Genomic DNA, 10,820 nt, shown 5'->3' with positions numbered 1-10,820 from the left:
AAATGTCGAATTACGGGGACGTTTCAAATGCTAAGAAAAGGCTGAAGTTATTGAACAAACTGCCAGGTTTACAAGGTTTTCCTGTCGAATTCCTTATGTTGGCTCGTGTGTTCAAAATATACAGAGGGGCCCAAGAAATTGTTTAAATTTTATAATTTTTTTTATTCAGAGAAAATGCCTCGGAAATGTGTGTTTTTCACTTCTATCCATCAAAACTGGAATATGTATAGAATCTCCAATTTATAATGTAAATTTTAAACTTTTTTGAAATAAATTTTTGGGCAGTATTGCTAATTTTGTCCCAAGCAGTATCGTCTTAATACTCCGTTTAAACGAGACTCGCAGACCAATTTGGACGACACTGTAACATCCGCACAGGGTGCCCCATGATTAGCGGCACACAGCTGAGCCGCAGATCCCTTATGCAAAAATATTAAGGCTAAATTAAATGTGGGACACCCTGTATATACACTCGCATTCAGGGAGCCATTTGGGGTCATTCAAGTCTCCTGATTAAAGATATATTTTGTTCTAAATTTCGTTGAGGTTTGTTTTATCAGACCAGCGACATCCTAACATAAATGAAGGCTTTAACCTGCGATTGTGATAAAATCTGTGATAAGCAATGTATGATTTAATTAGGTGATAAGACCACAATCCAGGATTTTAGTAGGAATGAATTTATAAAGAAAATTCTGGTTTCAAGAAAATAATGCTGTATCAACATGATGGTTTCATTCATTCATAAATATTGTTCATAATCCTATTATTCTACTGTGCCTACGTCTATAAAAATGGCAAATGGAAAAACTATAAATTCATTAGCACGTGTAAGTATCATTTTTGGGAAATTTTATGTGTAAATAAATACAAGTGTTAGACTGTAATAAACAATATAGATTTTGTTACGTGTCATATGTGACTGTAAACAACATATTATATACCTACTTCTTATTATAATATATTACCTAATAAATGTTTTAGGGTGATCAGGCGCGTTTTTCTCGAGAGCCCTTTCGTTCTTTGTTATGGCAATATTAACATTATTTAATTTCCCAGATAAACAATTTGCCATCCTGTTATACAAGTTGATCTAGAGGCCAGATGGCCAAATTTTTAATTATCTCCTGCTAATACGCAATAGCCCTTTTAGGGAGTATTTACTAAAGGATATCTGCACAAAATTAATCGATAAATTGACACTTTTATCGACATCACGGAGTTGCGTTCCGTACTTCCCGCTTGCCCTGAAAGCAGCGATGAGTGCAAGGATGGTTGCTCTAATTTTGCTTTTGACTTTAGTGGTAGTAAAAAGAGGAATTTTGGGCGAAGGATCCGAAGGTAAGTTATTCCAAAATAATACAAAGTCGGTTTTTTCCCTAAGTTTATCCGTTATCTTGTCGGAATGGTGAATGTGCAGTTAAGCGCTTTAAATGAAGTTTTTGTGTTTTGTTACCTAAATCTCGCAAAATTTTCGAATGACATTTCTCGATGAAATGCTGCTTGAACGGCACCAATGCGAACGAGACTTAAGGTTGAATAACAAAAAATATTTGAAAATACAAGGTGTCTTTAAAATGTCTGTACAAGATTCTACTATAGATTTTTGAGGCGAAAACATGACGATTTAAACCAATTCGTTTTAGTCCAAAAGTGGACTGTTTCCAAAATACGGAACGTTATGATGAGGATTAAATAAAGGAAAAAATTAATTACTTCGTTTGTAATGTATCTGTCTGAACAAAATTTGTTCAGCTAGATTATTATTGGTTTTGCTGTACCATACGAATAAATACACAAGGTATAACATAAGTAAGGGGTTTTCCTTACTTATTACCCCTTAAGGGGGGACCTCAAAAAACTAAGTAACATTTTTATATAACATTTTTTCGAAATCTCAATAAAAACGAAATATGCGCAGATGAGTTTTAATAAATTTTTGTATAAAATCTAAATCAATTTCTACATGAAATAGTAAATTCAATGTAAAGGAAATAAAATGTCTCACAAAAAATGATCATCTATTGTAAAAACGCAAAAAACGTTTAATTTTTACAGTTTTTATGCAATTTACTCATGCAGTTTAAAAATGAGTCGTGAAGTTTAGCTTCAGGTGTTATTTTGATAAACTATCACTATTGATACTATTAAATTGACGATTATTGTCTATTATGCAATGCTATTGATATTGAAATAGTCAGAGGAAAACCATGTCTTCTAACAGGACGCACAGAGTCGTGGCTAAGGCGAGCGACAATTTGTGCAAATGAAACCAATGGAGACAATTTCGAACACCTTTTAATAGTACCTAAAGATATAGTACTTATTAAAACTTTCATAGGCGCATATTCCGGTTCTTTTTGAGATTTCGAAAAAATGTTATATAAAAATATTGCTTAGTGTTTTAAGGTCCATGTCGTGTTAAAAGGAAGGCCCCGACTTATGTTACACCCTGTATACTTCGATGCACACTGTCTACAGTGTGCATCGAAAATATAAACGAATTGTGATTTCTCGTCCCTAAAAACTCCCCGATGCGACATTTTGTTCACCGTTACAAACGATTGATTGACAAATTGATTTTTTTAATCTTCACTTTGTCGTCTTGCATTTTGGAAACCGTCCATTTCTGCGCTAAGATAAATTGAGTTAAATCGTCATGTTTTCGCCTCAGAAATCTGTGGTAGAATCTTGTACAGATCTTTTAGAGACACCCTGTATATTGTCACGACGGTCCGGCACAGGTCAAAACAGAAAAAATAGTGTATCAGCGCGTTGATTCGATTCTTTATTTTATTATTTATTTTTTTCTTTATTCCCTCTTTTTCGCTCGTATATCTATTCGTCGAGTTAGTAATGGTGCTTTCCTTGAAAGAGAGCATATTGGAGCCATTCAAACTCCTAACTTGCAACAATGCCATAAATTTATTTCTCAAACGTGCGATGCCGTTCGACCTGCTGTAGGTACTACCTCAGGCTGTATCAGCCGAATTAAGAAGTGTGATTATTTTAACAGCAGTATAACTACTAAAGCCGGTACTTTAGATAGCAGGAGCAACGTAGCGAGAACAATTATTTAAAATTTTCCAAACGACCGACATCAGTCGTACTGTCGTCGAACAGTCTCAATTAAAATTCATTACAGCGCTTCTCTAATCATGCCCAACATCGCGTGTGCTCTTCTATTCGCCGCTGTGATATTTCAATTTTTAGGTCATCTTTTTTCTGTTGAAGGTTCGTAAGCAACAGATCTTGTCCCATAATACAAAGCCGAGTTAGGGTTATGTAAACGTGTAGTGCATTATTCCTTATTGTTTCGGTTACTCCTTATCATTAGTTTCATACGAATGGCGATGATTAACATTAAACCGAGACCACTCTAGGCCTTGACCTTAAAATTTGTTCGCGTTCAAAACAGGTCAGTTAGTGAATTAATAATGGTTTTGTTATCTCTCTAAATCATTCACAGATCAGGCTTATTGGAAGCAGCTGGGTAAGGGCGAGTTGGCCAAAGCCCTAAAAAAGAACGTCAATGAAGCCCTCGCCAAGAACGTCATCCTCTTCGTGGGGGACGGCATGGGACTCACCACCGTCACCACCTCGAGAATATACGGAAAAGGGGAAGCCGGATTTCTAGCGTGGGAACAGTTCAACAGCATTGGAGTTCTTAAGGTTGGTCATTCTCCAAAAAGGATTATTATAATGCTTTAAATTCATTAAAAGGTTTACTCGGCCAACAAACTGGTACCGGACTCGTGCAGCACTGCCACCGCCCTCTTCTGCGGGGTGAAAGCCAATCACAAGACTTCGGGGGTGGACAATACCGTTGATGTGGACGATTGCGAAGCATCTCAGAAGAAATCTGCGCAGTTGGACAGTTTTGTTAGTTGGGCCCACGATGCGGGGAAATCCGTTGGTAGGTGTCGTAAATCTGAGATCCCTTGATCTTGACCCCCCAGAATGATCAGATTGATCACACACGAACTAAACACGATGTTTCGGTAGCTAAAGTTTAATCGTAATCGAGAATCTGTTTTGTTCAGGTTTCGTTACGACCACACGAGTTACACATGCCACGCCCAGTGCTCTGTACGCCCACACTCCCAACAGAAAATGGGAATGTGAGGATTTGATTCCAGGGAATTCCACCGACTGCAAAGACATCGCCTGGCAATTGATAAACAACAGTCCTGGACGGAATATCGAGGTGAGGGTTACTCTTTATTCAACTCTTTGTTTCGTCTAATAAAAACCTTTAACAGGTCATAATGGGAGGCGGAAGGCAGTGTTTGGTGGCAAACGTGGAGGACTCCGACGATGACCCTATAGACACATGGTCTTGCATCAGCAAGCAGGATGGCAGAGACTTGATAAGCGACTGGAAAACTGATAAAGAAATTAGACAAGCCAGCTATCAAGTATTACAAAATAACCAAGACTTACTGAACATGAACGAATCGACAGAATATACTTTGGGTATAAGAGATAATTGTAAAATGTATTTCAAGTTCACGAAATGTTCTCCTAGGAATCTTCGCTAATGGCCACTTAAAACTCGAATACGAACGTGACACTGGACCTAAGGGAATGCCCTCCCTTAGCATGATGACCGAAGCCGCTATTAAGCTGTTAAAAAAGAACCCTAATGGCTACGCTTTAATGGTATGTATATCGCAACACAATGGTTTTTAATAAATTAAAAATATTTAATATCCAGGTGGAAGGAGGTAACATTGACCAAGCGCACCATAGAGGGCACGCACGGAAAGCTTTGGATGAAACTGTGGCCTTTAGTGACGCTGTCCAAATTGCCATAAACATGACAGACGAGAAGAACACCCTCATTATTGTGACCAGCGACCATTCACATTCGGCAGTTTTCACCGGGTACCCAGATCGAAGACAGGGAGTTCTTGGCTATACCTTATCGAAAATGGATCAGAAACCATTTACAAATCTGTTGTACTCAACTGGAGGTCCTAACAATTATCAGTTTGAAGTGGTTGATGGTAAAGTACAAAGAATCGATCCAACCAAACAGAACACCAGCGATTTTGAGTACTCTCAGCAAGCCTTGGTGTACACTGATGAAGTTACACATGGAGGAACTGACGTTCTAGTCTATGCCAGAGGTAGAAGTTTACATCTTATTTAACTTCAATGAAATTATATGGGGTTATTGTAGGTCCTATGGCTCATCTATTCAACAGTGTCCATGAACAAACTTATGTTGCTTATGTCATCAGCTATGCAATGCAGATCGGAATGTTCGACGGCTACGATACATTAGATAATGATTCCGAGGCTCTTTGTCTTAGTTCTAGCCTTGTAACGTTTTTAGGGGTGCTAAGTCTATTATTTATTTATTTCAACTAAAATTGTGTGCTATTTTCTTGAGATTTAGTAAACATTTTTGAAAAATTACGTGTTTAAATTCCCTTTAATTGTGTAATTGCTGAATAGAGAGCGATATTTCAAAGTAAATGTGAGTATCACTGTTTTCAAATTTTTAAAATTTTCAAAATCGATTTTCCATAAACAAACATTTTTCTGTGTAAAACTTTTCGAGTCGTGCATTCGCATACAAAATTTAACATTTGCTATCAAGAACAAAGAAATGCAAAGAAGTATATTTAGTTCCACAACGTTGGATTATCGGGAGCTAAATATATCTTTTCGCTTTTCTGAATTTCCAGATACGAAAGATTTCCGAAGTCCTATTCAAGGCAGAATTTTACTAAAAATTTAATATCTCGTATCGGAAAAAGCAAATGCGAGAATATATATTCAGCTCCGTAATATTGGATTATTGGGAAGAATACAGGGTCCGTCTTTGGAAGCTGACACGATTCGCATATGGAAAATTACAAGTTTAACGTATTTTTATTTTGCGGAGAAAACCTGACATTGTGAAAATATTTCTAACCGGACATGATTTTCGGTGTAAAACAGACCCTGTATAGGATAATTACATACCCTGTAGAAAATAAGAAATAAAAACAACTTACTTATTCAAGGCTGGTTTTTATCACCTGCGATTGTTGATTAATTTCAAACCAGTTCTTGTTTACCAACATAGAACTGTTTATGCATAATCTCCATTGGAAAATATCAATTTACATCAAGAAAACACATTCTTCTAGTATATCTGTGACAAGTTGCAAGTCTTCTCCAATGCGATCATGACTCAGCTGCAGGTACGTAGAATCACTGCAAATTATAACAAATTTACAATTAAATTTTGTTCTCAAAAGTACCTCAAAGGATTCGGTTCAGAATTCTCATCTGAAGACCCCAAGTGCCCTAACTCTTTGCCCAAAGACCAAAACAGCCCCCAGATATGTCCCTATGGATTGTACGCGGAACAATTATCCGGAACTGCGTTCACAGCTCCTAGAGCTGAGAACAAGTATGTATTGAAATACGTTCTTGGCGGACCTTACTGGAAAAATATTGCAGGAGGAGCTGGCTGTATCGGATCAGGCCGTCTGTAGGACACAAACCCTTCGAGAAACTTGTAAAAAGCGGCATTACTCACGATTGGGATGAACAAGAGCCGGATCCCAATCAAGTAAGCAAAATGTGATCTTTAAAAAACTGAAATAGGCGTTGAAATATTAGAGGCATATCTTGGATAACTTCATCGTCTGGTTTTAATCAGAGGTTTGATGATAAATGGCAAATAGCTTAATCAACGTCTACGGTCGTTCCCCCACTGGGAAGCTTTTTTTAACGATCTCCGGTATTTAATACTTTTATTTAAGCATATTTACATTGCTGCTTACAGATGAGATGGAACCCATTCGATTTACCCCCTTCAAGTTCCACAATAGACTTTATTGAGGGTTTGAAGACAGTGTGCGGAGCTGGAGATCCAAAACTTAAACTCGGCTTGGCCATTCATATATATTCGGCTAACAAATCAATGGAAAATAGGGCTTTCTACAACGCAGACGGCGACTTTCTTATTGGTATAAATTAACGCTGTTTTCAGTATTAAGATCCGAACAAACATCGAATTTTTTTAGTCCCTCAGATTGGTACGTTGTACGTTAAAACAGAGTTCGGAATAATGAGTGTCGCTCCTAATGAAATCTGCGTTATACAGCAAGGTATGAGGTTTTCAGTGGAGTTATCTGAACCTTCCAGAGGCTACATCCTGGAAACTTTCGGGAGGCACTTTAGCTTGCCAGACTTAGGGCCCATTGGGGCGAATGGCCTGGCGAACCCTAGGGACTTTTTAACGCCTACTGCGCGGTAAAAAATTGGTCTTACATTGATGCAGCTCTCAGGAACTCATTACAGATATGAAATCATCGAATGCTTTAAATACGAAATAGTGAGTAAATATCAAGGTAAGCTCTTCACCTGCTGTCAAGGACACAGTCCTTTCGACGTGGTAGCTTGGCACGGCAATTACGTCCCTTACAAGTACGATCTGAGCAAGTTTATGGTCATCAATTCCGTCAGCTTTGACCACTGCGTAAGTCCCACTAGAATTAAAAACAAAATAAGTATATTTCAAATAATGTTTTAGGACCCTTCAATCTTTACTGTTCTAACTTGCCAGTCAGACAAACCAGGCACCGCAATTGCCGACTTCGTCATCTTTCCTCCGCGATGGTCGGTCCAAGAGCACACCTTTAGACCTCCATATTACCACCGAAACTGCATGTCTGAGTTTATGGGCCTCATTCTCGGAGAGTACGAAGCAAAAAAGGGGGGTTTTAGGCCTGGAGGGGCCACGCTGCACAGCATAATGACTCCCCATGGACCGGATAAAAACTGCTTTGATTTTGCCACTCAGGAACAATTGAAACCTTGCAGAGTGGCCGAAGGCACTCAGGTTTGTTTTTGGTTAATTTAAAGGGGGATTTTAATGGGATGGTTTCAGGCCTTTATGTTTGAGAGCTGTTTGGGTTTAGCAGTGACGAAATGGGGGGCTGAGACTTGCGAGAAATTAGACGCGGAATATTTTAGGTGCTGGCAAGGATTGCAGAGTAACTTTACAGGGCCTCGTTAAAATCGTTATTTTGGTTATTTCTACCCAGACTGAATTTTAATTTGTAGTTTTGTTGGTGATATTCTAATTAGTCTCTAATATATGGATTTTTATTCAAAAATAACTTTGATGCCGCTTTTAGTTATCTTTAAAGATTTTTTTTAAGGCTTTGCTTTAAAGGCAGAGGTGCAAGATTTCACGTAGACAAAAACGATGCTGTGTATCTTGGGTTTCATAGGTACCCATCCAAATTATTGGTGAATTTACCTCAACAAGATAAGCATTTATAACGTCACAAAATTCGTAATATGTAGACAATAACCTTTGGAAATTTATTTAAAAAAGGAAAAGGGACTAATTAGGTAAACAGCTACTTATTCTGATGTAGACGTAATTACCTTATCAACTCGTGAAGGTAAAAGTAGCATGCCATGTATATTAGGTTCCATACTTACCACAATCATGAGCTAAAAATAATCTTCATGAATTTATTTAAAAAATGAAAAAATTACTTGAGTAACAAAAAACTATGCCAAAAAAAGGAATTCTTTAAAAATGTTATGACGTAACTAGGTTTCGTCGAGTAGAGCCTGCAACTCAAAATGCCACTCAAACTTTTTCTAATGTGAGATCGGAATGTTTCTGCTTGGGTTACACGGAAGGAGCGACCGTTTCCATATCAGCGGACATCTGATCCGGCTCCTCGTCGTTGTAGATATTTTCAGCCATCTGCCACACCTGCATTATGTTATCTTCTGATACTGAGCAAATCACCCAAGGTTCATTCGGATTCCAACTAAAGTCTGAAGAAAAAAATTCACCTGTTTCACAGCTAAGTTACTATAGAAAATTTTAAAAACCAACCAGAAATCTTAGCAGTGTGCCCTCCGTGAATAAACAGCAATTCTGGAGGCCCATCTTCTGCGTCTTCAGCAGACTGTTCTTCACCTAAAAAAATGGAGCAGGAAATGGTCAGTTCGGGTTAGTCAGCTGATATCAACTCTCCACAACCCTTAAAAAATATACGGAGAACACGTAACATTGCCACACTCACCAATCTTGCTGAGATCCCACACGTGCAGCCGCCTATCAGTTCCGGACGAAGCCAAAATCGTCTCGTTATGCGGGGACCATTGCACTTGGAAGATTTCGTCCTTGTGCGACTCAAAGCTGTGCAGCTTCAACTTGAGGTTGCGCAGATCCCACAAGGCAACAGTTTTATCCGCAGAACCAGTTGCCAAAATGAACTCTGAATAAGGATTGAAGCTGAGACAATTAACTTCCGCAGTATGAGCGTCTACAGTATGCGAAGGTTTGCTGGGATTGTTGCATCTCGTGTCCCAAATCATAAGCTTCTGATCGTCTGCAACGGAGCCGAAAAGGCTCTCATGCAGCAAATGCCAAGCCACGTCCTCCACTACAGCGGTGTGACCTACACCCACTCAATTAAGCTTCACACCGACCTCTTTGAGAGCATTCAGCTTACCTGTAAAGATAGTTTTAGCGTCAATGACGCGGTTCTCTTTGGGGGTGGCGTTAATGTCCCACAAGCAAATTGTGTGATCATCACTGGCAGAGAGTAGATATCCATTTAAATTGGGGTTCCAAGAGAGGCCATAGCCCTCTTTTTGGTGGCCGCGCAGCCTCAAATCAGGGTGGCATTCGCCGTTGGGATCTGGTTTGCTTGGGTGTTTGGTGTAATCGAACACAAGCACATCACTAGAGGGGGTTTTAGTAGCAATAACGCAAGGATTTTGTGGCATGAATCTGGCCCTGTTCACTTCTCCTTCATGGTTGATCTTGATTTCAATTTCAATCTTGCCGGAAACTGAACCAAAGCCCCCGAATTCACCCTTCTCATTATCATAATGAGAAGCATCAAATTGGGCGTCTTCATTTGGGAGCTGCACGCTAATGACAAACCAGGTTATTGTAGTATTGCATACAAATTTGAAGAAATTTAGCTGGGCTTGATTTTGCTTACTAAATTTAAACACTTAGTATGTTCAAATGATCTCTTACAAGTATAAAGATCATTTATCCCTGTACTGTAAAATCAAATATGACAACATTAAATCTTACCTTGCAATTAACAAGTGATTTTGTTCGTCACTCGTATGGGTCCCCAAAATCAGCCTATGCAAAGAGTGGTCTTTGCCTTCTGGTCGGGTTACATCAGGCAACCATTGGGCTGTAAGTGAAGGCCATTCCAAGGCATGTGTCATCACCAAGTCGTAGAGAAATGGGGTGTTTTTCTTCCAGATTTTGTACTCTTCATTAATGACTCGTTCTTCAACTGCATCGTCGAAGGTCTCTGGATGTGAGATAAAAAGATCATGTAACGGGAAATGTGTTGCTCCCAGAGTTTATTAAGTCTCTGGAGGTATGATAATACCTAGAGGGCTCTACTTAAGAGGAATGTAGAAGTCGAAGGGGGGCTTACCGGCGTCTCCTTTATCTCCTATTGTGCCCATATTATCCGACTTCAGTGTTAACCGGTAGCCTTATCTAATAATTCAATTAATTCCTCTGTTCTTCCTCCTTTCTCTTCTTTTTGATTTTAAATTCAAAAGTTTTTCCGGTTATTCTTTGATCCTTAATGATATGAGGAGTACGGAAGAGAAGGAAAATGGTGGCTCGTTGACGCGTCCCGCCAAATAAAAATCTGATAAACGCCTTTCACTGACACAAGTGACACGTAATATTAAAAAAACCAATGCACAGATGGCTCTATCTTCAATAGGTTCTAGAGGTAATCAAAACGGTAACCAACAAGGTTGTAACAATTGTCTTTTGACGTAACAACCACCATTAAATT

General features: G+C 38.8%; 3 protein-coding genes across 6 annotated transcripts; 2 read left to right on the top strand and 1 right to left on the bottom strand.

Moving 5' to 3' along the window:
- The first annotated feature begins 424 nt into the window (after window positions 1–424).
- On the top strand, window positions 425–5,377 carry LOC136420066 (alkaline phosphatase-like). Of its 3 annotated transcripts, none has more exons than XM_066406857.1 (8): window positions 425–1,341; window positions 3,470–3,672; window positions 3,724–3,916; window positions 4,044–4,207; window positions 4,263–4,476; window positions 4,529–4,662; window positions 4,718–5,132; window positions 5,186–5,377. In XM_066406857.1, exons 1-8 carry the CDS (start codon window positions 1,260–1,262, stop codon window positions 5,374–5,376), a joined length of 1,596 nt encoding a protein of 531 aa, XP_066262954.1. In that variant the 5' UTR covers window positions 425–1,259; the 3' UTR covers window position 5,377. The 3 variants fall into 3 exon arrangements, with proteins under 3 accessions (XP_066262954.1, XP_066263038.1, XP_066263121.1); XM_066406941.1 differs by lacking the exon at window positions 425–1,341 and adding an exon at window positions 2,990–3,234; XM_066407024.1 differs by lacking the exon at window positions 425–1,341 and adding an exon at window positions 3,325–3,418.
- Window positions 5,378–6,075: 698 nt separating this feature from the next.
- On the top strand, window positions 6,076–8,030 carry hgo (homogentisate 1,2-dioxygenase). The gene is made up of 8 exons (XM_066389163.1): window positions 6,076–6,197; window positions 6,255–6,409; window positions 6,460–6,571; window positions 6,788–6,971; window positions 7,029–7,257; window positions 7,306–7,483; window positions 7,538–7,846; window positions 7,895–8,030. Exons 1-8 carry the CDS (start codon window positions 6,183–6,185, stop codon window positions 8,021–8,023), a joined length of 1,311 nt encoding a protein of 436 aa, XP_066245260.1. The 5' UTR covers window positions 6,076–6,182; the 3' UTR covers window positions 8,024–8,030.
- Caf1-55 (chromatin assembly factor 1 p55 subunit) lies at window positions 8,029–10,667 on the bottom strand. 2 transcript variants are annotated; one of them, XM_066388970.1, is made up of 6 exons: window positions 10,446–10,667; window positions 10,085–10,316; window positions 9,489–9,913; window positions 9,057–9,443; window positions 8,867–8,950; window positions 8,029–8,805 (listed from the first exon to the last, which is right to left on the bottom strand). In XM_066388970.1, exons 1-6 carry the CDS (start codon window positions 10,474–10,476, stop codon window positions 8,654–8,656), a joined length of 1,311 nt encoding a protein of 436 aa, XP_066245067.1. In that variant the 5' UTR covers window positions 10,477–10,667; the 3' UTR covers window positions 8,029–8,653. The 2 variants fall into 2 exon arrangements, with proteins under 2 accessions (XP_066245067.1, XP_066245151.1); XM_066389054.1 differs by having other exon boundaries at window positions 9,057–9,434; window positions 10,446–10,666.
- Between the last annotated feature and the right edge of the window lie 153 nt (window positions 10,668–10,820).

This window comes from Euwallacea similis, chromosome 1 (genome assembly GCF_039881205.1).
Source record: "Euwallacea similis isolate ESF13 chromosome 1, ESF131.1, whole genome shotgun sequence".
Lineage (NCBI taxonomy): Eukaryota > Metazoa > Arthropoda > Insecta > Coleoptera > Curculionidae > Euwallacea > Euwallacea similis.
Note: the sequence above shows the minus strand (reverse complement) of the source record. Positions and strands in the feature narration are given on the sequence as shown.

What these genes read in the sequence shown, in the direction of transcription:
- hgo (XM_066389163.1), top strand. An exon ending in AAGAGCCGGATCCCAATCAA is followed by an intron (nt 6,572 to 6,787) that starts GTAAGCAAAATG and finishes TGCTGCTTACAG; the next exon opens with ATGAGATGGAACCCATTCGA. An exon ending in AGACGGCGACTTTCTTATTG is followed by an intron (nt 6,972 to 7,028) that starts GTATAAATTAAC and finishes GAATTTTTTTAG; the next exon opens with TCCCTCAGATTGGTACGTTG.
- Caf1-55 (XM_066388970.1), bottom strand. Translation starts at nt 10,476, where the DNA reads ATGGGCACAATAGGAGATAAAGGAGACGCCG. An exon ending in AATCACTTGTTAATTGCAAG is followed by an intron (nt 9,914 to 10,084) that starts GTAAGATTTAAT and finishes GTTTGTCATTAG; the next exon opens with CGTGCAGCTCCCAAATGAAG. An exon ending in GTGGGATCTCAGCAAGATTG is followed by an intron (nt 8,951 to 9,056) that starts GTGAGTGTGGCA and finishes CCATTTTTTTAG; the next exon opens with GTGAAGAACAGTCTGCTGAA.
- LOC136420066 (XM_066406857.1), top strand. Translation starts at nt 1,260, where the DNA reads ATGAGTGCAAGGATGGTTGCTCTAATTTTGCTTTTGACTTTAGTGGTA. An exon ending in TTTGGGCGAAGGATCCGAAG is followed by an intron (nt 1,342 to 3,469) that starts GTAAGTTATTCC and finishes AATCATTCACAG; the next exon opens with ATCAGGCTTATTGGAAGCAG. An exon ending in CGTTCTAGTCTATGCCAGAG is followed by an intron (nt 5,133 to 5,185) that starts GTAGAAGTTTAC and finishes GGGTTATTGTAG; the next exon opens with GTCCTATGGCTCATCTATTC.